Here is a 26,075-nt window from a genome sequence, read left to right as displayed (position 1 = left end):
CAATAACAGGTGAACCTCTCTCCAGTTCACAGCCCCAAGCCCAGCAGAGGCTGAAGACTGGGTGGATCAGATCCAGTTCCTCCTGAAGGGTGAGTCTGGCAGCTTGGTCCAAGCCAGAGTGCCCTGTTTGTTTGGGCAGGTCCTGGCAGCATCTTCCCACCCAGCTTGGGCTGCTCCCTCCAGCAACGGGTGGGCTTGTGCTCATTGCCGAGACCTTGCTGGGGTCCCAGCATCCCCTCTTAGCAAAAAGAGAGGTTCTGGGGCCTTGCTCTTTCGAGCGGGTGGTTGTTTGGAGCCCACAGGCATTTGGTTTCAACTCGAGAGCTTTTGGCTGCTTTTAGAGGATAGAGTTGTGTGGTCTCTCAGAGGCTGCAAGCCGTCACCAAGCGGGACAAGAAAAGGGTGGGAATCGCTCCTCACTGCTGGGGTTGCAGATCTGCCGTTCTGTCCTCGGCTGATGAAGGATGAGGTTTGGCTCCACTGGTGTTGCTCCAGTCTGAGACCAGCGATACTGAGACAAGGCTCCAGCCCTGCATGCGGAAACCCTCTGGAAACCGTAGGCAGCTGCCCAGGCATGGGGTCAGGCTCAGATCCTTGAGGCACTTGTTGAATTTGGCTTTGTTCTCTGGCGTTTGCCGTCCTTTCTTGGGGTTTTCCTTTGTTTTAGCCTATTCTCAGCTTCCGTCCCATTTTCGTTACACCGGGTGCTCACGGGCCAAGCGAGGGGACAGTTCACTCCCTGCAAGGTCCACAGTGAGCACAAAGTACAGTGGCACAGGCTTTGTTACTTGATTTCAACCCACTGAAAGTACCAGCGTCCAGCTGGTACTTTGATTTGCTCTTTTTCACCATGCTTTTGCTCTCTCCTGCCAGACCTGAGCTCCCTCACCATCCCGTACGATGAGGAGGATGAAGAAGAGCCCTACAATGATGTGGACAGTTCTGACTCTGCGAACACAGCATCCCACAATGCTACCCTGAATCAGGATGAGCCAAACATTGAGATGGAAGAGGATGACATCTACGAGGTTTTGCCAGGTAAGCAACCAAATAAGCAGGGTAAAACCCACGCCAACCCCTAGCCTTCGCCCTGCAAACATGGCAGGAGACCTTGGCCACATCACACATTGATGGGAATGAACAACCTGGGCTCTGCTGAGTCCCATAACTCAAAGGTTTGACCCCGTTTCTTTGTTCAGACTGGTTGATGGACCGCAAGAGCAAACCCTTTCTGTTCTGGTGAGGCAGAGGGTTTGTAAATTCAGGTGGGGCGGCTTTTAGAGGTTGTGCTCCGTTCAGCTCGAGTAATATTAAGTTTGGTAAGAGTGGAATCTCTGGGCTGTGTTACCTGGAAAATCAGACTTTAGATGATGAAAATGCTCCCTTCTGGGCATGCAGTCATGGCTGTAACACAATTACTGGCCTTCCAAGAGATGATAAAATAACTGCATTAAAGACTAGCGCTTGTTCACTAACAGTGCACGAGGTCTGGAGGTAGCAGGGCGGTGGCTGCCGGTTAGAGGAGCCAGGAGCACTCTTCCTGGCACAGAACCAAACAGCCTGCGAGGGTGACACGGTCTGCAACATTTCTTACCGTTACAGCAGAAATCATGGTGTGACATGCCCCAGGGCTTGGTCAATGGGTCACCTGAGCCTTATTCAAACCCGTGAGCTGTTCTGCCTCTGCGCTGAGGTTGGGATCACCCAGCTCTGCTCCCCGTCCCCGAGAGCAGGGTCCCTTGGTGTCTGTGTTCAGCGATGCAAAATAGGTCCTTGTTTCTTCTTATTTATTTCAGAACTTTATATTTGTAGTGATTAAAAAAAAAAAATTAAATGCACCAGAAAGTTTTATGGTGCCCGAGATCTTTGTCTTGTTACTGCTGCCAAAGGAAATCTCTGCTCAGCGGTTTGCAAGTGGCATCCAGACAGCTGCCAGGAGCGGAGCTGGGGCTCCGGGGCTGCCTGTGGAACCCTGAGCAAAGCCTCAGCCTCTGTCCGTCTCTCATCTTTCCTTCCTGACCTTCCCTTCTTCTGTTTACATCCTCAGCTCTTTGGGTAGCAGCTTTCTCTTCCTCCGGGCATACCTACAGTGATCCCTGAGCTCAGCAGGAGCCTCCACGCTGTGGTCCCCAGGCTTGGTGTGTGTGAAGCGCTGACGGTCTGTCAGGCCGAGGGCTTTCAGCATCCCTGGCTGCTTTGGCAGCTGTGCCCAACTCCTCACTGCCTTGCGGCTGCCAACACCAACTACAGAGCAGATATTAGATGCGAGGTTTGTTCCACATGTGGCTAATGGTGATCCTGCTAGGAGCTTGCGTAGGGTTGATTTAGGGACAGACCCCCTCCGTTGCCCCCGCTCCGGGATGCAGTGTCTTGAAGAGCTGCAGCCGACCCTGCCAGCCAGGTTCGCCCTCGGTCCCCACGGGTGTTGCACTCCTGCTCCCACGCACGGATCGGTGCCCTGATGCTGGGGCTGCAGAGCATCGTGGTGGAGGAGGGAACATCCCAGCCAAACCCTTCCTTTAATTACGGGCTTTTACTGGGCTTTCTGTCCTGCCCATTCCAGCTTCTTAAAAGCTTGCTAAGAGGTTCCTAGGGGTTGTGTCTCAGGCTGCTAGCCAGCCCAAACATTGCAAACACCATTGCTTTAGCAGGGCTTTTGCAGTATCCTTCGGCCCCAGCGCGTGGGCGTCCCGGGGGCTTTGCTGCCGTGCAGGGGCTGCTGTCCCTGGGGTTCAGCCAAGCCTCCTGCACCCAGCGTCACGGCTGCACCGAGCCGAGGTGCAGGCAGGAGCTGCGGGACAGCTGCCTCTGCCCACATCGCCTCTGTTCTCCGGCCATCAAGCATCCTGCCTGCAGCCCGCGGCTGGAATCGCACCGACACGCAGGGACGCAGCTCGGGACACCGTGCAGGATGCGGCCAGCGGGAAGCAAAGCCACAGCTCTCCCGTCTGGACAAGTTTCTTGCCCCCCGCACACCCCAGTTCCCTGCCTGGTTGAAGGTAGGTGCTGGTGGCACGTTGCTGTAGGGGCAGATGCCCAGCGTGCGAGTGGTGAGAAACCAGTTGCAGGGCTCAGGGGCAGGTAGGAGAGGTCTGCTCTGCCCCGAGCTCGTCCCCCCCGGCCCTTCGCACCTTAGGACCCCCCAGCAAGCGTAGGGAAAGTCCCCATCCAAGCTGGGGTCTCCTCTGGGCACGGCTGCCTCCCTCATGTCCCAAGTGAAAATAGAGGGAGAAAGAGGGAGAGGGAAAAAAAGAAAGGGGGGGGAGATGAAGAGATAATTTCCTCAGCAAGTCATCGTTGTTAATGAAGTTTTACAAAAACAGATACAACCAAGGAAAAATAAAATTTCACAGGTGATAAATTTTTCCAATTTCCTTGGCAGAATTCGATAGGATTGTTAAATTAAGAGTGAAGGTGTCTGTTAGGAAGCAACGAGCAGTGATGGGTAATTTTATAGAGTGGAAAATTGAATCAAATTGCTACATTAAAACACAGCTCCTCTGAGAATCTGCGCAACGCCCAGGCTGCTCCGGTGCAGCGGTGGGGTGCATAGCCCACTGGCTCCCTGGCCATGCCCGGGGCTGGGGGCTGCCGTGGGGCTCTGGACCCCGAGTGTGGGTGCCCGGGGCTGCCCACGGGGATGTAAAAGCATTTTCCTGAGCGTGGTGTGGTCGAGGTTGTGATGCTCCACACAGGGAGGTGGCATAGGGGGAAGCAGCACAGCCCCCAGGAGATGCATTTTTCAGCGTTTCCCTCTGATTCATCACTATAAAATCCAGATATTGGCTGAAATCAAACACCCAGGCCCTGGGAAGGCAGAGCATCACTTCCAGACTTGACTCAGAAAAGCGCCTGGCTGCAACAGGCTGCAGGGCTGCGGCGTGGAGGGGAGCTTGTCACGTCCCCACGGGCCCCGTTCATGAACCGCACAGCTCAAAATCTGCAAGGACGGTGCCTGGGGCCAGCGTGCCGCAGCACAAACCACGGTGCCGGCACCCCAGGGTTAGTGCCTTCACCATGGCCGTCCCAGGGCATCTGCACCCATGCTGCGGGCAGGGAGAGGCTGTGCCTGGCCCTGCTGCAGCGTTACAGGAGAAGATGGGGTGCAGGAGGGCGAGCAGAGCTGGCTGCTGTCAGCCGAGGGGAAGCCACACCAGCCAGCTGCCTCCCCATCACGTTTTCCTGAGAAAAATCCCATCACAGCCCTCACAGCCCATCAGCCTCGAAGAGCTCGCTGCGGGGCGGCCAGCCCTGAGCACGCCGGGCAGAGCAGGGACCGGGCAATCGCCTGAGGTTTTCCTCCAAGCACCTTTTGCAAAAGGCACAGAGTGAGTGGTCAGCAGGGCAGAGGCTTTGAAAAGAAAGGGAAACTGAGGCACAGAGGACTGAAACACAGCAGAGCACCTTGTCCAAGCCGTGGAGCAGTCAGCTGCCCAGCTAACGTCTCAGGTGGGCGATGCAAACAGGGACGGGGTCCACGGCTTTGATTTCTGGTTGGAACATGCCCCATTCCATCAAATACGGAATGAAATGGCCCAAGGTGGGACGAGGAGAGGGGGCTGCTCTGGAAAGCCTCCCCAGCCCCTGCTTGGCAGCCTCGCGTGGTTCCTGGAGAGCGAGGACGTGGGGGAGCGGCGGCTCTATATGGGGCGAGGGGCTGGGACCCACAGAGCTGCCTGAGCTCGTTAGGGGCTGTAAATGTGACTCCCCGTTAGCTGTGCCAGCCAGGGGGACCAGCTCTGCAGTCTGGGGTTGGCTCCCAGGAAAGTGGGGAGGAAGCAGGACAGATAATGTCTCCCCAGGATCATGGGGGCACCCACGGCTGCCCAGCACCACGTCCAGGCAGGGAGCCGGCATTGCCAGCCCCCTCCGTGTGCAGGATTCACGCAGCTTTGCTCATCTGGGAAACCCAGCGGCAGCGTTTCCTCCATGGCACGTGTTTTCCTGCGCCAGCGCCGGCTGACGCTTCCCAAGGAGCGTGTGTGAGTGCCGGGAGGTGCGAGAAGGGCTCTGGGAAAAGGTTTCCTGGGGACAGCCTGGCTCCGGGATGGAAGCAGTGCCTGCAGGATGCAGGCGTGGATGCGAGCCGGAGGGGTGTGCACAGCATGGATAGGAGGTGGGGGTGGCCGTGGGGAGCCCCTGGGTGCAGGTGTCACCCACAGTGGTGGGGGACCGATGCCGCCCCGCTTTGGAGGATGGCTCTGGGGTTTTTGTGACGCACAGGCACAGGAGATGGTTTGACTGCCCTCCATCTCGTGCCAAGATGGGATTAGGGGATTTGGTGCCATTGGTTAAAGTATAAAGGAATCCAGATGCGAGGGTTTGGGGTGCGTGCGTGGGAATGATGGGGGGGGGGAGTGCTGTTACAAATACATTTATGTTCTCTTTTACAAATGCAAAGAGCAGGCAAAAGCCACTTTCAATAATTTATTTTAAAATCAATGCTAATGAGGTTCTGTCTCGTCAGTGGCCGAGTTTTACAATAAAGTCTGATTTATTTAGAAAAGATCTTTGGTGCTGCTTCCCGTCTAATGGGGGAGCAGTTGCAGTGACCCTCCAACTTGGGATGCAATTTGTAATTGGCAGCGGAGGTCTGACCTGGTTTGCATTGATCAGCGCCGAGTGGGAGAGACGGCTGGGGCCGGGGCTGGGGCCGCGTCCTCGGAAAGTGCCGAGCAGCAGCAGCAGCAGCAGCAGCAGCAGCACTTCACTGCCTCGCAGTCGGGTGCCGTGGGATCAGCTGAAGACCCAGGCTTGCTTTCTGTTGGCTCTGCCTAAAGGTGACAGCAAAGCCATGTCCCCTGAGACGCGACAGGGACGCCTCTTCTGCACCGGGCTCAGCCGTGCCAGGGCTGCCCTGCACTCCCCAACAGCCCTTTGCCAGCAGCAGTGCCAGAGGTGCAGATGAGCAATTTGCCTGAGCGTTGGCTTTCTGAAACGTTTCAGAACCGAGTTTTATTTATATTATTTCATTAGGTTGCTTTACGGTTGCAGAAGGAAGCCTGGGCTGTGACGGCAGCTAATGTGGGTGCTGTGCACCCGACTCGCCCCAGCACCCAGAGCAGCTCAGGCTGGGTGGGTTGTACCTGGCTTGGTGTTAAATAATCTTATTTAAACTTATTTGTGTATAGATCCTTGCTCCTCTCAGTCGCTAGCCATCTTCGCAGGGCTTCCCTGTGACTTCCAGCCCCTCTGTCCTTAACCTTTTCCACGGCATCATTTTTTACTCTTTTCTTGCATCCTCTTTCCCCATCCTCCGTAGCCGTGCCAGCCTGCCTGCCCTCCACTGCCTGGGGTCTTCTTTCTCCTCCTTAATTTCTGCTTCTGTCCCTCATCCTTCCTCGCGTTTCTGTCCTGGCATTTCTCCTCGGCATCTCCTTTTCTCTGGGCTGCGAGTCCTGCGCGGGAAGCATCTCTTCCTATAGGGCACTCAGCAAAGTGCTGCCTAAATTTATGAGCCTATAATAAGTGATTTGTTTTTACCAGTGTTAACAACAATTCATATTTTTATGCAACACGTTTTAAAATATTATCTGTGACTTCCTCCCTTCCACTCTTCACAATTAAGCCAGGAATTTATTATTCTGACAGTCGGATGCTCTCGCAGCCCTCTGCCTGCCTGGGGGTTTGGTGCAGCAGTAACGCTCACAGCCCTTCCCCTGACTTCTCTGCTCTGTTTTCTGCCCCCAGATGAGGAGCTGGAGCCCCCCTTCCCAGAGGACAGTGAGGATGCCGGGAGCAGACAGAGAAGCGGTAAGAGCCCAGCCTACTTTGGCCAACCCAAAGGACCTCCAGGTCATGGTTGGGGCGTCTGAGTCCGGCCGCCTTCGAGCGTCCTGGGGTGCGGGTGGTGATGGAGGGGTGCGTGGAAGATGGGAGGGTCCCCAAGAGCAGACTGATGGGTGACAGAGGAGGCTCTGCAACTGGTGAAGTTGAGACAACTCAAGCTTGGGGAGCTCTCCCCATCTTCTCCATGCTACGGGCATGGGGGATGCCTCTCCTTTTTGGACAGGCACCCCATGGGGTTGGCCTTAGTGAGCTCTCCACGGAGGAGCCCCCACATCCATCCCCTCTCCTGCCTGATGAGAGCTGTGTGCTGATGGATCTCCCATGGAGGCACACCCGTCCCTGTCCCTCATCCCATCCTGGACCGCGGAGAGGGAGCCAGCCCTCTTGGCGCATCCCGAGGGGCCGGGGAGAGGAGCTGGGGCAGACACAGCCTGGAGAGAGGGCAGGAAGCAAGCCATGGCCCAGAGGAAGCCGCCGCAGGGAGGGATCTCGACGCGGGAAGCCGGAAGGACGCGCACCACCACCCCAGGAACCAGCGCCGCCCGCCCGGAACCAGCAGCCCGAGAGCCTGCCATGGTCGCCAGGGCCCCCACCCCTGCTTTTTCCTTAAGGACCCGCACCGTGGGACGGGAGCGGAAGATCTGTTTCCTCCCCGGTCCCACCTGCTTTGCTTTCCATCGCTGCTTCCTCCCCGGCGCAGGAAAGCAGCGCTTGTGTCTGAGCAGCCGGGGCTGGACAGACCGGGGGCTTCCTGCCGCCCTGCTCGCTCCTCACTGCATGGGAAAACACGTCCTCCTGGCAAAGCCCGGCTCGGGAGAGCTTCCCGCACCACCCTCCCGCTCTGGAGCTTGGAGGGGACGGTCTCGCCCCGGTGCTGCCCGCCTCGCAGGGTGCCTGCCCGGCCAGGGACCCGCAGCAGGCATCCCGCTTGATGGGTGATGGAGACCGGAGGGGTTCGGTGTTGGATGCTGTGGATGGTGGGCGGCTAAACCAGCTTCACGCATGCTTGTGCTCTCCTGAATGCACGAGCACCCCAAGCATTGCTCAGCTGGTTTACCCCTCCCAGTGGTCCGAGAGCCCCCGTGCCCAACTTCCCGGTGTTTCTGGAAAGCCTGATCCAACATCCAACAAGCCCTTTGGCCAGCATCAACCCCCCTTGCAGTTGTCCCCAGCCCAGGAGGGCGCTCAGGCCGGTTTCTACCGAAATCTTGGTAGCGCAGAGAGGTTTTAGTCCCAGCTGCTTGCAGGGACCGGAGCAAGTCAGTGCCTCTCCACTCCTCGTGGTTTTGCGGAGCTTGTTTCCCACCCCCCGGCACGATGACTTATTTGGCCACTGGAGCATGTGGCAGCTGCAGCCGGTACCAGCACCCAGAGCTCGGAAAAAATGACGTCCCGATCTTTATAAACTGTACTGTGGTCACGAAGCGGGACTGCACGCTTTTCCTGGAGACTCCTCGGCACGGGGTAAGGAAGGCAGAAGGTGATGGGACGTGCACGCGCGCACACAGGTTTTTCTTTGCCTTTCACAACTGCCCCAGCATTTAAACCTCCAGAGGACCAGGCGGCAGAAGAGCAGCTCCCCCGTGGGTTTTCCAGCTCGAGGTGGGGGTCAGTGGGGTGCAGAGCACAGCTCCATGGCAGGCTGGTGCCAGAGGTGATGATGAACCTGCACCCCAAGGCCACCCCGAGGATTTTGGCTCTCCCCTGTCACAGCCCTGCCAGCCATTTAAACACCCTGTTCATACTCATTAGCATCTGCCTGGCGGTTGTAATTGTTGTTAATCGTTATAACTGGTTTAGTTATTAGCATTGTCATGATTGCTTTAAGTCCTGTGTCTGTTTTTACACTAAATAATATATTAGACTCTTGCTTCTGAAATGCTGGGCTGCATTTCAAGAGGGAAAGGTTATTGCAGTGCCAGGAACCCCAGCCCTCGTGCCTTTTGCCTTGGTAATTTGTGCTTCTGTCCAACTGGACCAAGGGCGAGAAAGAGATGACGGGAGTCCTTGAGCAGAGGGCCGGGCTGCAGGGAGGGAGGGAAGGGGCTATTTCTTAATTATATCACACGGCCAAAGTGCCAGATGAGCATTTGGCTAATGGAAAACTATTGTTTCTAATTTCTAAGAACCACAAGGATGCCACAATGCTGGAGCAGCCCAGCAAATGCAGCTGAGAGCTTCAGGCTGCTCCTGCCAAGACACCCATTTGCTCCGCTCAGGGCTGCTTAATCCCTGCCTTCTGCACTGGACGGGCTTTGGGGCTGCTGCGGCAGTGCGAGCTTACCAGTTGAATACAAACAGAGCAAAATTCCTCTACTTGGAAAATAAAAAAGCCTCGCAGCCTGCCTCCTGTCACAGTACCCTGCGCTTAGCGTGGCAGGAGGTTTCACCTAGCGTGAGCACAGCAGTGAAAACCCCTGAGCTGCGGACAGTTGTCATTAGGTTTCAGCGTCAACAGGCTTCTGAAGCAACACGCCCGAAGCAAAGGGGTTGGGGCGGATCGTGCCTCTCCCACAGCCCCTGCTTGGGGCTGCTCAGGCTGCAGAAGAAAATGATGCGGTTGTCACATTTGGCTGGTTTTCTTAATGACCCCAAGGCCCATAAACATGGGAGCAGGCTCTCGTCCCACTTACATCAGTGTAAATCAGTCGCACTGAAATCACGGCCCTGCCCTGAACGCAGACTTAAATGTCTAGACGGGGCACTGGGGCTTTTTAAACAAAACCTCTTATCTGTAAAAGTGAGCAGAATTAATGCAGGAGGCCTGGGATGGCTTGTCTGGATCCGACCCACATCCCACCCAGCCTGGAGCCGGCAGGTCAGGAGGATCGTGGACATCCACCGTCCCATTTGAAGGCTGCGGAGTGAAGTTCTCCCTTGCCTGGCCTTATCTTTAAGCGCTAAAATGGGAGCCAGGATCCCTTCTCTGCAAACGGCCTTAATTTTAACAAGATATTCTCGATAGCTGGCACAAAGGTCTTTGTTGCTTTCGAGGCTGTGGCCGGGAATGAAGCGCAGAGCCCGACCGCGTGAGGCATCTTCCTCATCTGATGCAATTAATGCTGACCTTTCGAAGGCAGGGTTGGAGGGAGGGGTGAGACCTTCCATCCGACCAGCTGGCACAGCTGGGGAAAAGTACACAGACTTTTGGGAGCACGAACCTTCCTGTGGCCTGGAAAACTTTCTCCCTTTGTACTCGCAGAGTTATCACGTCCAGGCTCACGCGCGCGGCTTCTGCAAAGACTCTGTTTCACCAACGGCTTCTCCTTTCTCCGCTCCTTGACAGGGTGGCCAGATGCCTCCAAGGTCCTCTTGTTCCTTTGATAAGCGGGAAAGAGCAGATGTGGGATAGGGAGGCACCTCCTGAGCGTTCCTGGTAAACGAGGGATAACTGGGACAAGGCTGACTCCAGCTTCCCGGCAGCATCCTCCCTGCAGGCGAGCAGGCGCCCGGGTCTCTGTCCCGGGGGAGCTCCTGGGGGGGGAATGGGCACTTTCAGCTCTGGAAACGTTTTGTAGGAAGATGTGTTTTTCTATCTCAACCCAAACCCCCTTCACCTCCTAATACATCAGTGACACAGAGCAGAACTCTGTCGGAAGAGGAGCAGAGGCTGATTTGGGGGATCGCTATGTTTAAATCTCTTTGCCAGCAAGTTAATGATGATGCTCCATAGAATTACTGGTATTTTCGATACCACCGGAGCAGCCTTTCCCCAACCTCATCTCACAGGGGACACCAGCAGGTCGGTGCCAAGCCCCGTTCCCCCGCACCAGGTTATTCTCCGCATCGTGATGTTGTCCTCACACCCTCCCGTAACGACCTTTCGTGTTAATGACACAATTTGCTGGCTCCTAGCAAAGCTGCTGCTTGCCTCATCCCCCTGCTCAGCGCCCGCACGCCCTGATATTTCCTCTGCCTCCAGTTCATAACCTCTGGTTCCTGCACTTAGCACAAGCTTAAATAACTCAGTAGCTCCTTCTCCTTCTATTCCCTTCACAATCTTTTCCTCGCCACTGTGTGCTCCCCCTTTAATACTTCCAAAGGATGCAGACCTACTTTTTTTTTTCCCAGCCTTTCTATTTAAGTTCCCCAAGTCCCTGAGTCATTCCAGTTGCTCCCTGCTGTGCCATTATCCATCTCTGTAATGTCCTTTTTCATATTTAGGTGATCAAATCTGGGCACTGTACTCCAGATGCACCCTTATCACTCGGTCCCTTATACCATATTAGAAACATTTCCTCCAACATGTGCTCGATATTTTCTATTTATGCTTTCTGGGCCTGGTTCAGCCGCGTGGCAGAGCAGCACAGATCGCTGGTACAGCCCCGGTGCTCGAATCCCCCCTGCAGAATGTGATTTTACTGGGTTTAATTATCCATGGGGGTCACATCATGGAGACGTCCGTGTCGTGACATCTGGATTCACCCCCACTTTGGTGCTGTGCCATCAGAGCAGTCTCCTGCCTGAAGCCTTTGGTCCAGGAGCACGTTTTAACAGTTGTCTCGTGTGCTTGAAAACTGGGAATCTGTTTTTTTGGGGGTGGTTTTTTGATGCTGTGAAGGGTCTGTTGGACGTGCTGGGACGAGTCGCTTCCCCGGCCTGCATATTGGGCAGAGTAGCATCTCCTCCCGTCGTGGGGCTCTGCAAGACCTTGGCATCAGGCTCATCTGGTCCCATCGCACGGCGGGATGCTGCGGTGGGGACCTGCCTTTCGTGGTGGCTCTGGTCTCTGGGCCAGTTTCTGAGGTGGAAAATGCCATTCTGGGATGGCAAAGATGGAAATGTTTCGTTCTGGAAACGCTGCTGCAACGTTTTCCAGAAAACCCACGAGCACATTTAGCCCAGGGCGGTCCCCAGCCTTGGCACGGTTTGACAACAGTCTCATCAGCCCAAACCCACGGCTTTCAGCAAACAGATCATTTGCCTCCCCCAGGAAGAAAAAAAAAAGGTAAAAAAAGAGTCTGCCAGCTCATCTTCCCTTCCCTTTCTGCAGCAGGCTGTGGTCACAGGCGTTGAGCAAAGGCTCACAGCTCGGTGGGAAGATCGAGACCTGAGCTATCAGGTTGTGTCATGCCATAGAGGGTTTGGGACCTTCTCTGACCTCCCGGGAATGGGGGGGTGAAGGCAAATGTTTGCTCCCCGCTCTCCTCCCATCCCTGTTCCTGCTCCGGGCGCTCCCAGTCGAGCAGTCGGTGCTGTTTGCTGAGCGGGCCCTGCTCCATCGACTGCAATCCCCTGTTTGGCTTCTTTAATTAATAAATAAACTTGGCGATCGCCTTCCCCAGCAGCATCCTCCCAGCGGCCCCGTGCAAATACCCGTGTCAATTAATGGTATTCCTCTTCCATGGCCTCTGGCACGGCTGTCACCGTGGTGGGGACACCGCCCGGCAGAGCTGGCGCTGGTGCCACGTGTCCCCTCTTGACCAGGTTATGGATGTCACCAGGTTATGGATGTCCACCTCAGGGACAGCTGGGCTTGAGCCCAAGGAGGAGATGAGGGACTCGGGAGAGAGGGAAGGCGTCTTTGGTTCCCTTTGTGGTTTGTAGTGAACAGCTTTAATTCAGGGTCTTCTGAAACTGAAACATTTATCAATGTGTTCATGTGTATTTACCGGTAGATGTTGCATTTATTTATTGACCAGCCCCTTTTTCTTGCAGTACGTCTTTGGCCTCTGCCTTGTAATCGAAATGCAAAATTAATAACACCAACATTTCCTTCCTTTCCCCAACGAATACCAGCCCCTCTCCCCCAACACCCCACCCCACAACCCCAATATTTCCCCGTATAATTCCCTGTCACCCTGACCTCTCTTTTTGTTTTCCCCAGGAGGTCCCCGGCGAGATTATGCCAATTACTACCAAGGCATGTGGGACTGCAGCAGCGAGCATCCCGACGAGCTCTCCTTCCACCGCGGAGACCTCATCTACATCCTAAGCAAGGTAGAGCATCGCCGGCCGCCCCTTGTTCATCGTCATGGGGCTGGGGCTCAATTGCAAGGTCAAGAGCTGATGAAATTGGTAAAAATCAAGGTCCAAAGCAGAGTTAGATCAGCAATTTAGTGGAGGGGGGAGCGGGATGCTGGGGTCCCCTCCGTGACTGCGCCATCAGTGCCACTCCTGCCCGTACCCCCTGCCTTCACACGTGGCATTGCAAATGCCCCAAAGCAAGATTTTTTTTTTTAATTTTTTTTTTTTTTTCCCCGGTAATGGAGTCTGTACGTGCTGTTGCTCAGGTATTACAGGGGTAATTGAGTTGCTCAGCCGGGTGTGACCAGGGCTCCCTTCGGCAAGCGCACGCAGGTGAATAAATTAAGTGTTTGCATTAGCGGGTCTGCGGGGGCAAGAGCAGAGCCACCGGTGCCCGTGACCCTCTCCCGGTCCCGCTCGTCCCCGCAGGTCTCTGCCCTGGCTCCCAGCCGGTCCCCGCCGGACCACGGTGGCCCCGGCTGGCAGCGATGAGCTGGGGCGGTTGCATTTTACGGGTGGATCTTTTGCAATGCGCTTTGCACCCCGATATGGCACGGGAACAACTTGGGGGGGGGCCGCGCTTTGTTTTGCAATGCACTTTGTACCCCAAGGACAGTGATGAACCTGGGGGGTTGCATGGTGTGGATGGTGTTTCGCAACGCGCTTTGCACCCCAGTCTGGCACGGGAACAGTGATGAACTCGGTGGTTGTGCCCCGTCTGCCCTTGGTGGGCACCCACCCGGGGAAGGGCAAGCGGACCCGATGCGGGGAAGGGTGGCGCGTGCAGCGGTGGCTCAGCTGTGGTGGGTACGGAGCTTTGGAGATGAAGAGCACCTCCAAGTCTCAGGCTTGTTAAGACCAAGGCCACGTTTTATAGCTGAGAAAAAGAATCAGATTTAGTTTCGCGTCCTGGCGGTAGCCACAGGATGTCCCCCGGGGTGGACACGGGTGATCGGATGCCGCGGCGATGGGCAGGAGAGCCGCGGTGGCGGTGTCAGGCCTCCCCTTGGAGGTTTTGTCCATCCGTCAGAGCCCTCGAGGCCGGACCTGCAGCACGGCTGCCCTTCGCTCCTGCAGGCCCTGAGCTGGGCACCGCTGGTGCTGCGGCAGCCCCGAGCCCGGCGTGGGCTGACCGCCGGCTGCCCATCCACCTCTCCGAAGGTTTGCGGCCGGTGCGGCACGGACATTTTTAGCTGGCATATTTTGAGGCCAGCTCCTGCGCGTCCCCGCAGGGGCAGCTGCATCCCTGGCAGCAGCAGCGAGAAGCTTTGAGTCTAGGCTTCACCGTCCCTTTTCGGAAGGCTGAGAATTCCCTATCCGTGGATCTCAAAGCACTTTACGGCAGCATTTAGCGACCCGCTGTCCCCCGGGACGGGGGCTGACCTGCTCCGGGCACTGAACCCACAGCCCCGGCTCGTCACCTCATTTATCCAGAGGGGTGACACCAGGAGCAAGCCACGGCCGTCCCTGGGGGCGATACCCGCAGCCCTCGGTGCCCCCACCGCTGCCGGCGCCTCGGTCCATCCCGCTGCCGTGGGTCCCCCCCCCGCGCCAGCTCAGGGACACAGCTTGGAGTCACGGCAGGGTTTTCGCTCTCTTCAGTGGCTCCAGATTGCGACTCTTGTGCTGGCTTCCTCACACGTAACCGATCGGTCCTGAGAGCTTTTCCCCCGTAAATTACTTTGCGCGACGGATGCTGCGGCCGCCGCAGAACGGAGGCGGTGCGGGGCCGGGGCGGGGGGGGGGGGAAGGAGGGAGATGGCGGGGGGGGGGAAAGGTGTTTGAAAAGCCTGTTCACTCAGCTGCATTTTAATTTCCTTTTCAATCTTGTCCCAATTAATTTCGCAGAATTAATCTCAGAAGCAAACTCGGCAGCATCGAGGCTGCCGTTTTAGCGGTGCGGTCGCTCTGTCTGAACATGAAATAGTAGCTAATATAAAAATCCATCTGGTGTCTTTGAAACACACGCCGGCTGCTGCTCGGGTCCTGTCTGACATTTCGAGCATCAACAGTGGGGAAAAGTGATTTGGGGGTTAGTGGACATCAGTAGCTGGGAGGGACTTGGCAGCCCCGGGGCTGCGGGCGCGGGGAGGGTGGGGGGATGCTGCGGCGGAGGGGATGCACGGTCCTGCCCGGGGCAAGGGCAGCATCGTCACCCGCTGCCATCCCTCCTTGGAGCGGTCCCTTCGCTGCCATGTCAGGAGTCCAGGGGATGCCACTGTCGAGGGCTTTTCTCATCGTCCCCCCAGACGCGGGCAGGAGGCTCCTTGTTGCACCCTTAGTGCCACCAGCGCTTCGTCCAGCCCCGGTGCCGCAGGGATAACGGGGCCGGGGGGGGGTCACGGCCAGAGCTGGCCGATGCTGCAGAGCCCGTACCCCACCTCATCACCCTGCTTTGCACCGAAACACCGCTACCCCACTCGGTGCAGCCCAGCCGGGCTAATACAAGGGGGAATGAATTTGGGGAGGGCGAAGCAGTAATCCCAGCAAAAACCCCGGCATCGCGTCCCTTTCCCCGGCACCGGTCCCTTGTCCCCTGGCTGAGTGATTTGTACGTTATGATAATTATTTGAATGCAGCGAGACTTCCTATTTTAAGTGGGCTTAGTTGGATGTGACAAGCAGGCCATAAAACCGGATAAGTTAATTCTCTCAATTGCTTTCAATGAAAGCAGGGGGGGAAGTGGGGGGGCATATTCCCATACCCCGGACCCCGAGCGAAAGGCGTGTGGTGACATCTAGTGGCATTTTGCCTGGATTTGGGGCCATCTCGCTGGTGGGGAGAGGCCACGGGGGTGGCCACGGGTCCCCTGATGCGCTGACCCTCGTGGGTGATGGAGCCAACGTGTAACAAGCCCGGTCGGGGCTCAGCGCGCAGCTGCATCCCGGGGCGGTGGGCTCAGTCCCCCCGGGGTCTCCGGTGGGGTGGGCTGCGGAGATGGGCTCCCGGGGCTCGGCGGCGTTCGACTCCCATTAATAACCCCTTTGGGAGGCTCCCGAGTTGGGAGGGACGGGGATGGGACGGCGGGGTCAGCTGGAAGGCAACGGTCACCCACCGGTCAAATTCAAGCGAGGGCCATCCTTCCCCCGCCGGCCCCCTCGTCCCCCCCGGCGGGAACCAATCGTCCAGAACAAGCCCCTGGCAGCCTCATTCCTCCCAGGTAATTTTTATAAATGAGGGGACACCCATCGCAGGCGAGGACAAAAGGGTGGCTGAGCGCCGGGGAGGCAGCGCCGATGATGTCCAGAGCCCGCGCGTCCCTGATGCTGCGTCCCAAATTTTGCCCCATCTGTGGGGGCTCCACCCGCGCGTCCCCGATGCTGCGTCCCAAATTTTGCCCCATCCGTGGGGGCTCCACCCGCATGTCCCCGATGCTGCGTCCCAAATTTTGCCCCGACCCCGCTGCTTTCACCCCACACCGACCACCGTGCCAGCTCCAAGCGTGCCATCCCGCCCTCCCCGGTGGGTGACCCCGGTCCCCACGGGGCAGCGGTGGCCGTGGCAGGGACACGTGGTGGCCCCTTCCCCGCAGTCGTGGTACCCCAATGCCAGCCCTGGTCATCTTGGGGGGCTGCTGAGACGTTGTCCCCCCGGCCCATGAACTTCTCCTGGGCTGGCACGTGGTTCCGCTGGGGGGGTTTAAGGTTTAAGGAGTACTCTGACCATTTATTTTGCACTGAAATTTGTAATAAATGCTGTTAAAGACTTCAGCTTTGACAGAGGTAATAATAAATTCACTGTTAAAGACAGTAGTTTAATTCCTTATACCCTCCAATACTGCACAGAATAAACTATATTCATCACCGAGTAATTTTTTACCACATAAATCTTTAAAACTAACCGTTGTAGGCTGTTGAGGCTGAAATATTGTGAATTTATTAGATATGCCCATGTAGTATTGGATTCAGAGGTTTCCATTCGAATATATTACAGGGGAAATTTGTGTCTTTAAGTGTGACAATCCTTCCATTTTCCAAAGCCAGCGTTATAACCAGCAGCTCCTCCAGAGTCAACTCTGCCTTTATTAGACAGAGATTTAGTAACGAGCCCCTTGCTAATCTGCCGGGGAGGTGGGGGTGACATTTGCTGCGATGCCCTGTTTCAAACGGGTGGCAAAACCAAAACCAAAACCAAAAAAAAAAACCCCAAACAAAAAAACAGCTTTTTTTGTTTCCAGCGTAACAAATGCCCGACGATTTCCCAGCTTATTTCGTAAATGGAAGTGGAAATTTCACTTGGGGTTGTGACAACGGGAAATATTAAAGCGGAGCCTTGTCGTTAAGCCCATCCCTCCCCGGCCATAACTTTCACGGGCTGCCGTCGTTTTATGGATCTACATATTATAGATATATATATATGTGTGTGTGCGGGTAGATGGATGCGAGTCGTTTTTATTTGGGGGGTGGTTAATCGGCGATAGAGGGAACGAGAGGAGAACTGAGGGTGAAACCCCAGTTGCACGTAGGCAAAACAGATCGGGAAGGTTTTAAATCTGGCATCGATTTGCCAAGGGGTGACAGGCAACACCTCTGCCACCCTCACGACTTGTGATTTTTATTTGTCTGAGCCTGTTGAGCACCCGTGTTTCGAGCAGGCATCCTTGTTTCCTTTGCTAATGTAAAATACCAGCAGACAGTAGAAATCTTTGTTCGTTAGAGAGAGACGGAGATAATTATAAAACCATCTCCCGGTTCATGAGGCGCGGGTAACATTTAAACCAATTGATGTGGTAACATTTAAAGCAGTTATATTGCAAAATGTCACGTACGGTCTAGTTTCATTAGAGACGAGTTAATAGATGGATGGAATTGAAACTCCCAGGCCTGGGCATAAAATAAAAAGTTTCCCTTTGCCATAACTCAGTCTCTCCGGCCGCCGCCGTGCCCTTCCCACGGACCGAATCCCCAAAGGTCTAAAACTTCCAGCGCTCCGTCCTCTCTGCAGCAGTCACAAATCAAAGAGTTAAAAATGAGAATCACGGACAACGCAGAAATCCCGCGGCCGGGGGAAGGGGTGTTCGGAGGAGCCCGGTTTGGAGGATAACGGTAACGCGCACAATTAATATTCAGCATCCCCCGTTTGTGCTTCTCCTCCACCCGAGGATGCTCGCAAGCCACCGGTGTTTCGCGCTCGCTTCTGCACCGTCTCGCCTTTTCTCCTTCCCCCCCCCCCCCCCCTTTTCCAAGCTGCTCCATCTGTAAATGAACAAACATCTTGATTTTATAGCCTTTTGCTTTGTACCACGGAGGGGTGGAGGGGAGGGGGGGGGGGAAGTAGTGGAATGCCTAAGTAAGACTTTAATTCCAAATTCATTTACGCTATAGCGATGAAGTTGTCACAAACCGTAATGCAGTATTTAATTAAAATAACAGAAGTGTATCTAGATATGTCCTGGGGTAGCTATCACCAAATTACAGCCTGCGCTACCCGGATTGTATTTGTGAAACAGTGGTGTCGAAGGTACAGCTGAGCGGATGCAAAAGGGGAAACGTTTAAAGCATCGTTCTCGCAAAGGCTGCGTCTCTCTCCTTCCTCTCCTGCCCTTCCCTGCTGTGGTCTCCCACTGATTCGGGACCCTCGGTGCGATTTCGGCTGCGTGGGGGCCCTGGGGGTCCCGGCTCTGGCCCCTGGTCCTGACCTGGGGTGTCTGGGGGCTGCCAGTCGTTACAGAAAGGGGCTGGAGCCGGCTGGGGCTGGGACCGGGGTCCGGTGCAGAGGGGGGCACCCACTGCCAGCGACCCCCTGTCCTGGGGCGGTGGGGGGCACCCGCTCCTGCTGACCCCCTGTCCCGGCTCGGGCGCCTCTCCCAGCCCGGCAGCAGTGGGTGCACCCACCCCCGGGGGTCCCTCGCCCCCTCCCCACGGCCCTCGCAGCAATCCCCGGGGGAAAGATGGGTGGTTTAGGGTCATCAGTTAATTAGGAGCGTAAATCCTCACGGAAGGACGAAGCCACGACTTTCGGGCTGGCTGGGGTCGGGCTTTGCACTTTGTGGAGCGGGTGTGAAGAAAACGGGCGTTTTTGCAAGTTCCCGGTGAATTCACAGAGCCGTTGCCTTCGCCGCGTCCCCCCCCGCCGGTCCCCATCCCTCCTCCCGGCGCAGTGGCCACAGCCAGCCCCTCGGCTGTCCCCCTCGTCCCCCTCTGCCTCCCCCGGTCCCGTAAGCCCAACCGAAGAGTTATGAATGAAGGGGAAATAATTGCGGTGACCTTTGCAGGGAAGCGGCCCTGGGGGGTTACTGTATAAAGATATTTTGATAATACCCATCACATAATCGGCGCTGGCTGCTCCCATCCGCACACACGCACACACACACACACCCCCCCCCGGCTCCCCTCTTGCAGCTCGGGGAGTCGGGGATGGATGGCTCCTCGCACACGTGCGTGCACACACACATGTACGCAATTATTTCGAGCCCTCTTCACAGGTCACAGGCAGAGTTTAACTCAGATGGCTGCTAATTTTCATCAGGCGTGAGCATTCAGGGCTTTAAAGGCGAAAATAATTGGCTGCAGAACAAATTTAGGAAATGGAGTGTGCGATAAAGCAAATAAAAATCTCTCCCGGTTTTTTTCCCCCCTTCCTGGTGGCGGGGGGGGGGGAGGGCAGGGATGGGTGGGAAGGGAACAGGCCTGATCTTATTTTACCTCCCTTGCAACTTTGCCATTAAAGTTGCACCTACAGCTAGGAAGTTTGTCCGTGAAAAATGGTCATTTTGTTTCCCCTGCTCAAAGCACGTTATTAAAATGCTAATTTAAAAGAAAAAGGAGTTAAATATCTAGCAATGGTGCAGTCTAATTGCAGCCATAATGAGCTCTCTAAATGTGAGTGCCCCTGACACACAGAGAGCATAAACAGCCAGCAAACACATCATTAGTGCTCACGTTCATTTATTCTGCCGACCTGACTATGACCCCGCGGAGGGTCGGGGAAGGAGCAGGTGGATCCGGCTGCGCCGGCCCCCGGGGATGCGGGAAGCGAAGCCGGGAGCGGCTGCCATGGCAACGCCGGGGGATGCAACGCCGGAGCTGGGAGCCCGCGCACCCCCTGCACCCCAACCCCGCACCCAGGGTTTGGGGGTGGCAGCGGCCGGCGGCCCGGGGTGGGAGCCGGGGCCTCTCCCGGTGGAGGTAGAACCGTGGAATGGTTTGGGTCGGAAGGGACCTCTAAAGGTCATCTAGTCCAACCCCCCTGCCGTGGGCAGGGACATCTTCAACTAGATCAGGTCGCTCAGAGCCCCGTCCAGCCCGACCTTGGATGTGTCCAGGGATGGGGCATCCACCACCTCTCTGGGCAACCTGGGCCGGTGTCTGACCACCCTCAGCGTAAACAATGTCTTCCTTCTGCCTAGTCTGAATCTCCCCTCTTTTAGTTTAAAGCCATTCCCCCTTGTCCTGTCGCCACAGGCCCTGCTAAAAAGCCCGTCCCCGTCTTTCTTATAAGCCCCCTTTACGTACTGAAAAGCCGCGCGCCGGGCACCAGCCTTGGCGCGATGGGGAAACTGAGGCAGGGATGCACCTGAGCTGGAGCATCTTGGCGCTAGGTCACGGTTGTGCCGGGGCGGGGGGACCCAGGAGTGCTGGGCCCAGCCCCCCCCCCCCCCCGCCTCGAGCTGCTGCTGTTTCGGGGTGTTCCCCGTCACCCGAGCATCCGCGCCCGCTTTGCGTGTGAAGCTGGGAGCAGGATGGGGCCCTCCGGAGAGAGGAATAGCGGCAGCCGCACGTGAAAGCGAGCGGCCGAGGAAGGAGATTAATAAAAGCGATTCTTTGGAAATGATTTTTGCTCCATTCCAGCCTGTTTGCTTCTAAACAGCCTCGCTAATCGCCTCCCAGCAACAGCACAATATAACTTCCCTCTTATTTTTCCTCCCCCTTTTCTTTTTTTCTCCTCTCTCTTGCCTGTCCGAGGGGCACAGGAACACCATCTCTGGGAAATATTTTAAAATAAAAAATATCCCAGCCGACACCCCCGTCCCTCACCCTCCCCTCCCTGCACCCCCCCCTTCTCCCGTGCACTCTCGATGAACCTGTGATATTGTAGCAATGGCCCTTGAAGTGCAGTGGGGAGGTGATTTAGGAGAATATTAAAGGCAATGTGGAGATTCGAAGGCGCCTCTCTCAGGGAGATCTGGAGAAATACGAAGCACAGATGGGCTGAGCAGATTAAACATTTCCGTCACATTGTTTTCAAATTGTGTTTGCGGTGCCTGAGGGTTGGTACTGCGGTCAGAGCGCGGCGGAGCCGCGCAAAGCTGGGAGCCACGCGCTTTATGGAATAAATATTAATACAGCAGTTTCACATGGGCTCCCAATCCCATCAGCGCCGCGGATCGGATGCTGCCGCCGCTATTGTCTCCCAGCCCGGCCCCAGCGGCTGGCGGAGCTCCAGCTGCACCTTCTGCCCGCTCCCGCGCCGCACCGGGGGCCCGGCCGCCGCCGTCTGTCTGCCCCGGCCGTGTGTCCCCCGCGCCGTCCCCCCCCCCCCCCCCCCCCCCGGCCGCAGCGTCTTGGCGGGGAGCCGGCTGGGCCCCCGGGGTGCCCGAAGGGACGCGCGTCCCTCCTGCCCCAAGCCAGGTCGTGCCACCGCCGCGGCGTGCTCAGGGTTGGCTTGTCATCGGGCGCCTTGGTCCGTGGCGCTGCCTTGCTCGGCCGGTTGGCTGGTTGTTTTTAATGGGAAATGACTAACGGGCTAAATCCTGAACGCCTTCGATCAGGCCGGTCTCCCCACGGAAAGCCTGAGAACTCATCCCAAGGAAGGAGCTGCACTGTTGTCCTTGCCAAAACTGCCCACGTGCCTCCCCAGGCCCAGGTGGTCATTTCTGCTTGGCCTTCCCCAGCTGGGGACCGTCACCTTCCTCTCCCGCCGCCTCCCCTAGTACTGCTTGCTCTGAGCCCCTTACGTCTCTCAGCTTCTTCCCCCTGGGCTGGGACGTGGAGAGCCCGGTGGGACGGGACACGTGGACCCCGGTGGGATGGGACACTGCGGCCACCCTGGGCGATGCCGGAGCAGGCACTGCAGGGGGGACAAGGGGAAGGAGCGATGCCCCAGCTCCAGCTGTGTGTCCTCAGCTCCTTGCAGCAGTTGAGAATTGAATCATTGGAAGCAAGTGGGAATCATTTATTTTTATAGGGATTTACCCTACAAAAGAGCAGCGGCGGAGGCGAGGGGGCAGGTAGTGGTAGGCCACAATCTGAAGCAAAGGGTGAGTGTCACCCGAATTAACTCCTCCGTGCGCCAGCCTGGGTGACGTGCCAAGGAAATGGTGATCCCAGCCGCATCCCTCAGCTGCCGCCGGCTCCGAATCCCCCAAGGACAGGTAGCCCCTCGATTTCAGAGCTTGCTGCAGCTCCGAGACGGTTTTCGAGGTAAATAGATGTATAGCTTGACCTGGTATAAAACTCCCCGGTGTCAGCCGACCCCTCGCACGCCTGCCATACCTCATCTATGAATTAGATTCCTCCATTTTCCTAACAATAATGTATGACACACAAGCACTAATAATGGGGCCGAGCAATCATAAACCGATAAGTCCCTGACTGATTGGCTTTTCCTTCGGCATCCATCAAAGCGTCATTGATCTTCTGTGCAAAGGGGGGTGATTAATGGCCTTCCCGAAGCCCGACGGGGTTGTTTACGAGGGCTGGCGAAGGAGTGCGGTGGCAAGGAGGGCTTGGGAGCACCGGTGGGGAGTAAATATCATCCGCTCGTGCGGAGGAAGAGAGCCCGTGCTTCTCGGTGAGGGGCAGGAGGGATGTTGGACGGGACGATTTGAGCTTGGTGGAGCAGGGGAAGTGCTGCTGGAGAGATGTGGCTGCACATTTAGGGTCCCACCAGGCAGTCGTCCGTCTGAGGCCGTGCAGGGGACAGTTGGCCACGTTCCTGTCACCACCTTTGTGACTGTGGGCTTGGGCTGTGGGATGTCCCCCCTGATGGGGACAGGGGGAATCTGTAGCTGGGTCATTCAGGGACTCCGCTTTCCCCCTCCTCGGAAGAGCATCGCCTCTCCCGGGTGATGCTAGAGCAGCCGTGGTGCAAGGCAGGGAGAGAAACCGGGTTGTGGTTGTCGTCTTGTTTCTTCTTCCCCGTTTTCCTTCTCCCTTGTCGATGGAGATTAGCAGCATAAAGCCTTTTACAGCCCCGTGCACCAACCCGCCATAAAAGCCCCCATTGCGGGTGATTATCCGAACGAGCGTCTGCTTCGGGTTCGCTTGGCACCGGGGATCTCGGGAACAGAACATGGAGAAGTGCTTTGAGGGGTTTTCTTCCTTCTGGTAGAAAATCACACCATTTCGGGAGCAGAGCGAGGCCGTCGTGGCCGTGTAGAGGATGGCTGGGCCGGGAGGATGGCCGCCGGGATGTTGGGGTGACCCCCAAATCTGGTTCCCTGTTACCTGCCAGCCTGCAAAGGGCACTGGGTTCCCAGTTTGCTCGGTCCTGCTGCATTTCTGGGGACGGGGCAGAGCGATGGCTTTGCTCTGCCTCCTGGCTGATGCCCGGTGCTGCGTGCCAGGGCCCCCAGGGGCTCCTGGCATGGCATCAGCACCCATGGGTGCTGGAGGCAGCACCCTGCCGAGCTCCTGCCACGCAGCATCTGATGAAGGTTAAGTGGGTGGAGGGGGCAGAGCATCCCACTCCCCTCTCCTGATGCTGCCGTACCGGCATGCTCAGGGCCCACCGACCTCGCTGGAGCAATTATCCTCCCGATTAGTGGGTTTTCAGTCCCTTCTGTAAAGTCTCAGCTAAATTACTTCCCCCCTCCCTTAACACAGTCCAGGCAGGTACTGGGCACAGGGGCCCCATTAGCGTGTAATTAGGTGGATTCCAGCAAAACCATCCTCAAGCTCCCTCCTTCTCCTCACCCCCCTCCAAAACCCGGTATCAGGCACCAGCACGTTAGCAAGATGTAAATTAGCATCTCCAGACGAGAGCAGAGTTCACCCTGCACTGGGCTCTGCCTTGCTGTGCCAGTGCACTCCTCTTTTTAATAGTTTAATAAAAATTAGCATAATTAACGAACATCTGTATGATCCAGAGTGGTGCAATTTGGCACTTGGAAACGAGGACTTAAACATTATTGCTGGGAGTTTAATGTTGTTTTAATTCTTTTTGGCACTGCGCAGTGAAATAAACGCTCGGTGCCGCGAGTTCTCGGCTGGCTCTCATTTGCATTTTCCTCCCTTTGATTATGAGCAATCGCGGACTACCCGGCAATTCATCAAAGCAGAAATTATTTTAAAATACCTCATAGTGTTCAGGCTATGGCAGAGCTTGGGGGGGGGGGGGGGCGAGTGGAGGCTGGGGGCTGCCCGTCACGCCTGGGGTGCATCTTGGCCCCTCTGCCCACGGGTCTCCAGGCTACAGCAAATGGACCCAAAATTTTTTCCTTCTGGTTTTGCAGCAGGTTTTTTCCTCCCTTGGCTGGTGAGGGCGGCGGGGCAGGGGGATGTAGCCCCCATCCCTGCCCGCTCCTTCCTCTCCAGCGGCATCGCGGGGGCTTGACTCAGGGCTGTTTGCTGGGGCGCGGGTCCCTGGGGAGCGTCGGGATCCCAACCCGGGGAGTGTCGGGGCTCCTGGGACCCTTTCCTGGCTCCGGCGAGGGCAGCACCATCTGCAGAGCTGGAAGCGTCGGGAGCAATGTCTGTCTCTGGTGACTGAGCCCCGCTCCTGAGCAAAGCCCTTGCCCTCTCGGGAAGCAGGGATGAGCTCGGGGACCCGTTAAATGCCCCAACCAGGTCGGGGGGGGGGGGTGTCAGAGCTCGCGTGGGACACGGGACGGGACGTGCTGCTGTGCACATCGCTTTTAACATCTCCTTTAAAAAAAAAAAATATATATCTCCTGCTTTGATGGCAAACTTCTTAAGCCTGTGTGTGCTAACTCCTCCTCTCGCACACACAGCGGGGGAAGTTTTCTCTGTTATTATTTGCCTCCGATATCTGCTGTCAGGGGAAAATCACACGTGAATCTGGGGAGGGGATGTGTTACCCAGGCACGATCCACCTGGAGAGGCTTCACGGAGCTCCAGGCTGGGGCCTGGGACATCCCGAGGGTTGCCATCTGTAACTAAAATACCCCAAAATATCAGGGTGTGAATTAAACGCTGAGTTTCCGAGCAAGCCCCAAGCCGTGCCCCGCAGGACCCAGGGCGAAGGGGAGAGCGGGGCAGAAGGAAGGAGGGGGGTTAGGAAGGACAGCGAAGGATTTACAGGGGGGAGAGGTGGGACTGGGGTATTTTCTGGTGGGAGTCTGGGGGCTGCTCTCTGCAGATCCAGGTACTGAAGGAAGGGACCTGAGCCACGTCCCCTGCCCCGGCACTAAACCCGCGTCCCTCTGGCTGTGTCTCCCCAGGAGTACAACGTGTACGGCTGGTGGGTCGGAGAGCTCAACAACGTGGTCGGCATTGTCCCGAAGGATTACCTGGCGGCTGCCTACGACCTGGAGGAGTGACGAGGACCGCGGCACCCCAGGTGAGAGGTGGCACCCCGGGGTGCACCCGCTGGGGATGGGGCGTGGGGGCGGGTGCTGGGGAGGCGGCTCCATTCCTGGGGTGCCCCAGCATCTCTGGGGTGCTGAGCCTTGAGGACTGTCTTTGGCTCCATCTCCTGGTCTCCGTTTTACATGGGAGCAGGAGAGACTGGGAACCACAGTCGCAGTTCAGGGACAATGCCACCCTGCCCAGCGTCCCTCCCTGGATTTCAAGTCCTTCAAGTTCCATGGGAGAAACGTGCTAAAACCACGGCAGCCACCTCCATCGGACCCAGAGAGCTCTGTGTCACCGGCTGTAACACCAACGCTGACACCGAGCGCTGCATATGCAGTGTTTTTCTCCCAAACAAAACCCGTTATCGGAGGCATTTGGCAGATGGGGAAACTGAGGCACAGGTCAGGGCTGGGAAAGCGGAGGAGGTCTGCAGCCAAGCTAGAGGCAGAGTCCTGACACCTGCCTGGGGCAGCGAGACCTCCACGTTTGCCCAGAGATCTCCCGCCCTCCTTATCCCCTCTGTGCCCACGAGACACCAACGCGCGAGGCCGTGTCAGTCCCAGCCTGCGTCTCGGTGTCTCCTTCCCCACCGTCACCCGTGTCTCTCCCCCTCCCCGAATCCAGGTGCTTCTCTCCCTGGCCATGCTGAGAAACCGGCTACGCTGTCCCCACCACCGGCCCCAGCCTCCTACGGGAACCCGTTGCATGAACAGACCCACGTCCCATCACCCAGCCCACGCACGGTGCCCCGGGGCCCTGCTCTGCCCCGTGGTACCCGCTGTGATGCCACCGGGGCATGGCGAGGGCGCGGGGGGGCTGGCAACCCACAATAAAGCCATTTTC

General features: G+C 56.9%; 1 protein-coding gene across 1 annotated transcript in view; it reads left to right on the top strand.

The window, feature by feature from the left end:
- The window catches only part of SKAP1 (src kinase associated phosphoprotein 1), a 156,615-nt gene extending 130,540 nt beyond the window's left edge, over positions 1-26,075 (top strand). Inside the window, exons 8-13 of the mRNA XM_076356627.1 lie at positions 26-89; positions 874-1,038; positions 6,691-6,753; positions 12,617-12,729; positions 25,100-25,218; positions 25,857-26,075. Coding sequence (XP_076212742.1) covers positions 26-89; positions 874-1,038; positions 6,691-6,753; positions 12,617-12,729; positions 25,100-25,198 — 504 coding nt within the window. The 3' untranslated portion in view covers positions 25,199-25,218; positions 25,857-26,075. The remainder of the gene's footprint in view (positions 1-25; positions 90-873; positions 1,039-6,690; positions 6,754-12,616; positions 12,730-25,099; positions 25,219-25,856) is intronic.

This window comes from Aptenodytes patagonicus, chromosome 20 (assembly GCF_965638725.1).
Source record: "Aptenodytes patagonicus chromosome 20, bAptPat1.pri.cur, whole genome shotgun sequence".
NCBI classification, from domain to species: domain Eukaryota; kingdom Metazoa; phylum Chordata; class Aves; order Sphenisciformes; family Spheniscidae; genus Aptenodytes; species Aptenodytes patagonicus.
Note: the sequence above shows the minus strand (reverse complement) of the source record. Positions and strands in the feature narration are given on the sequence as shown.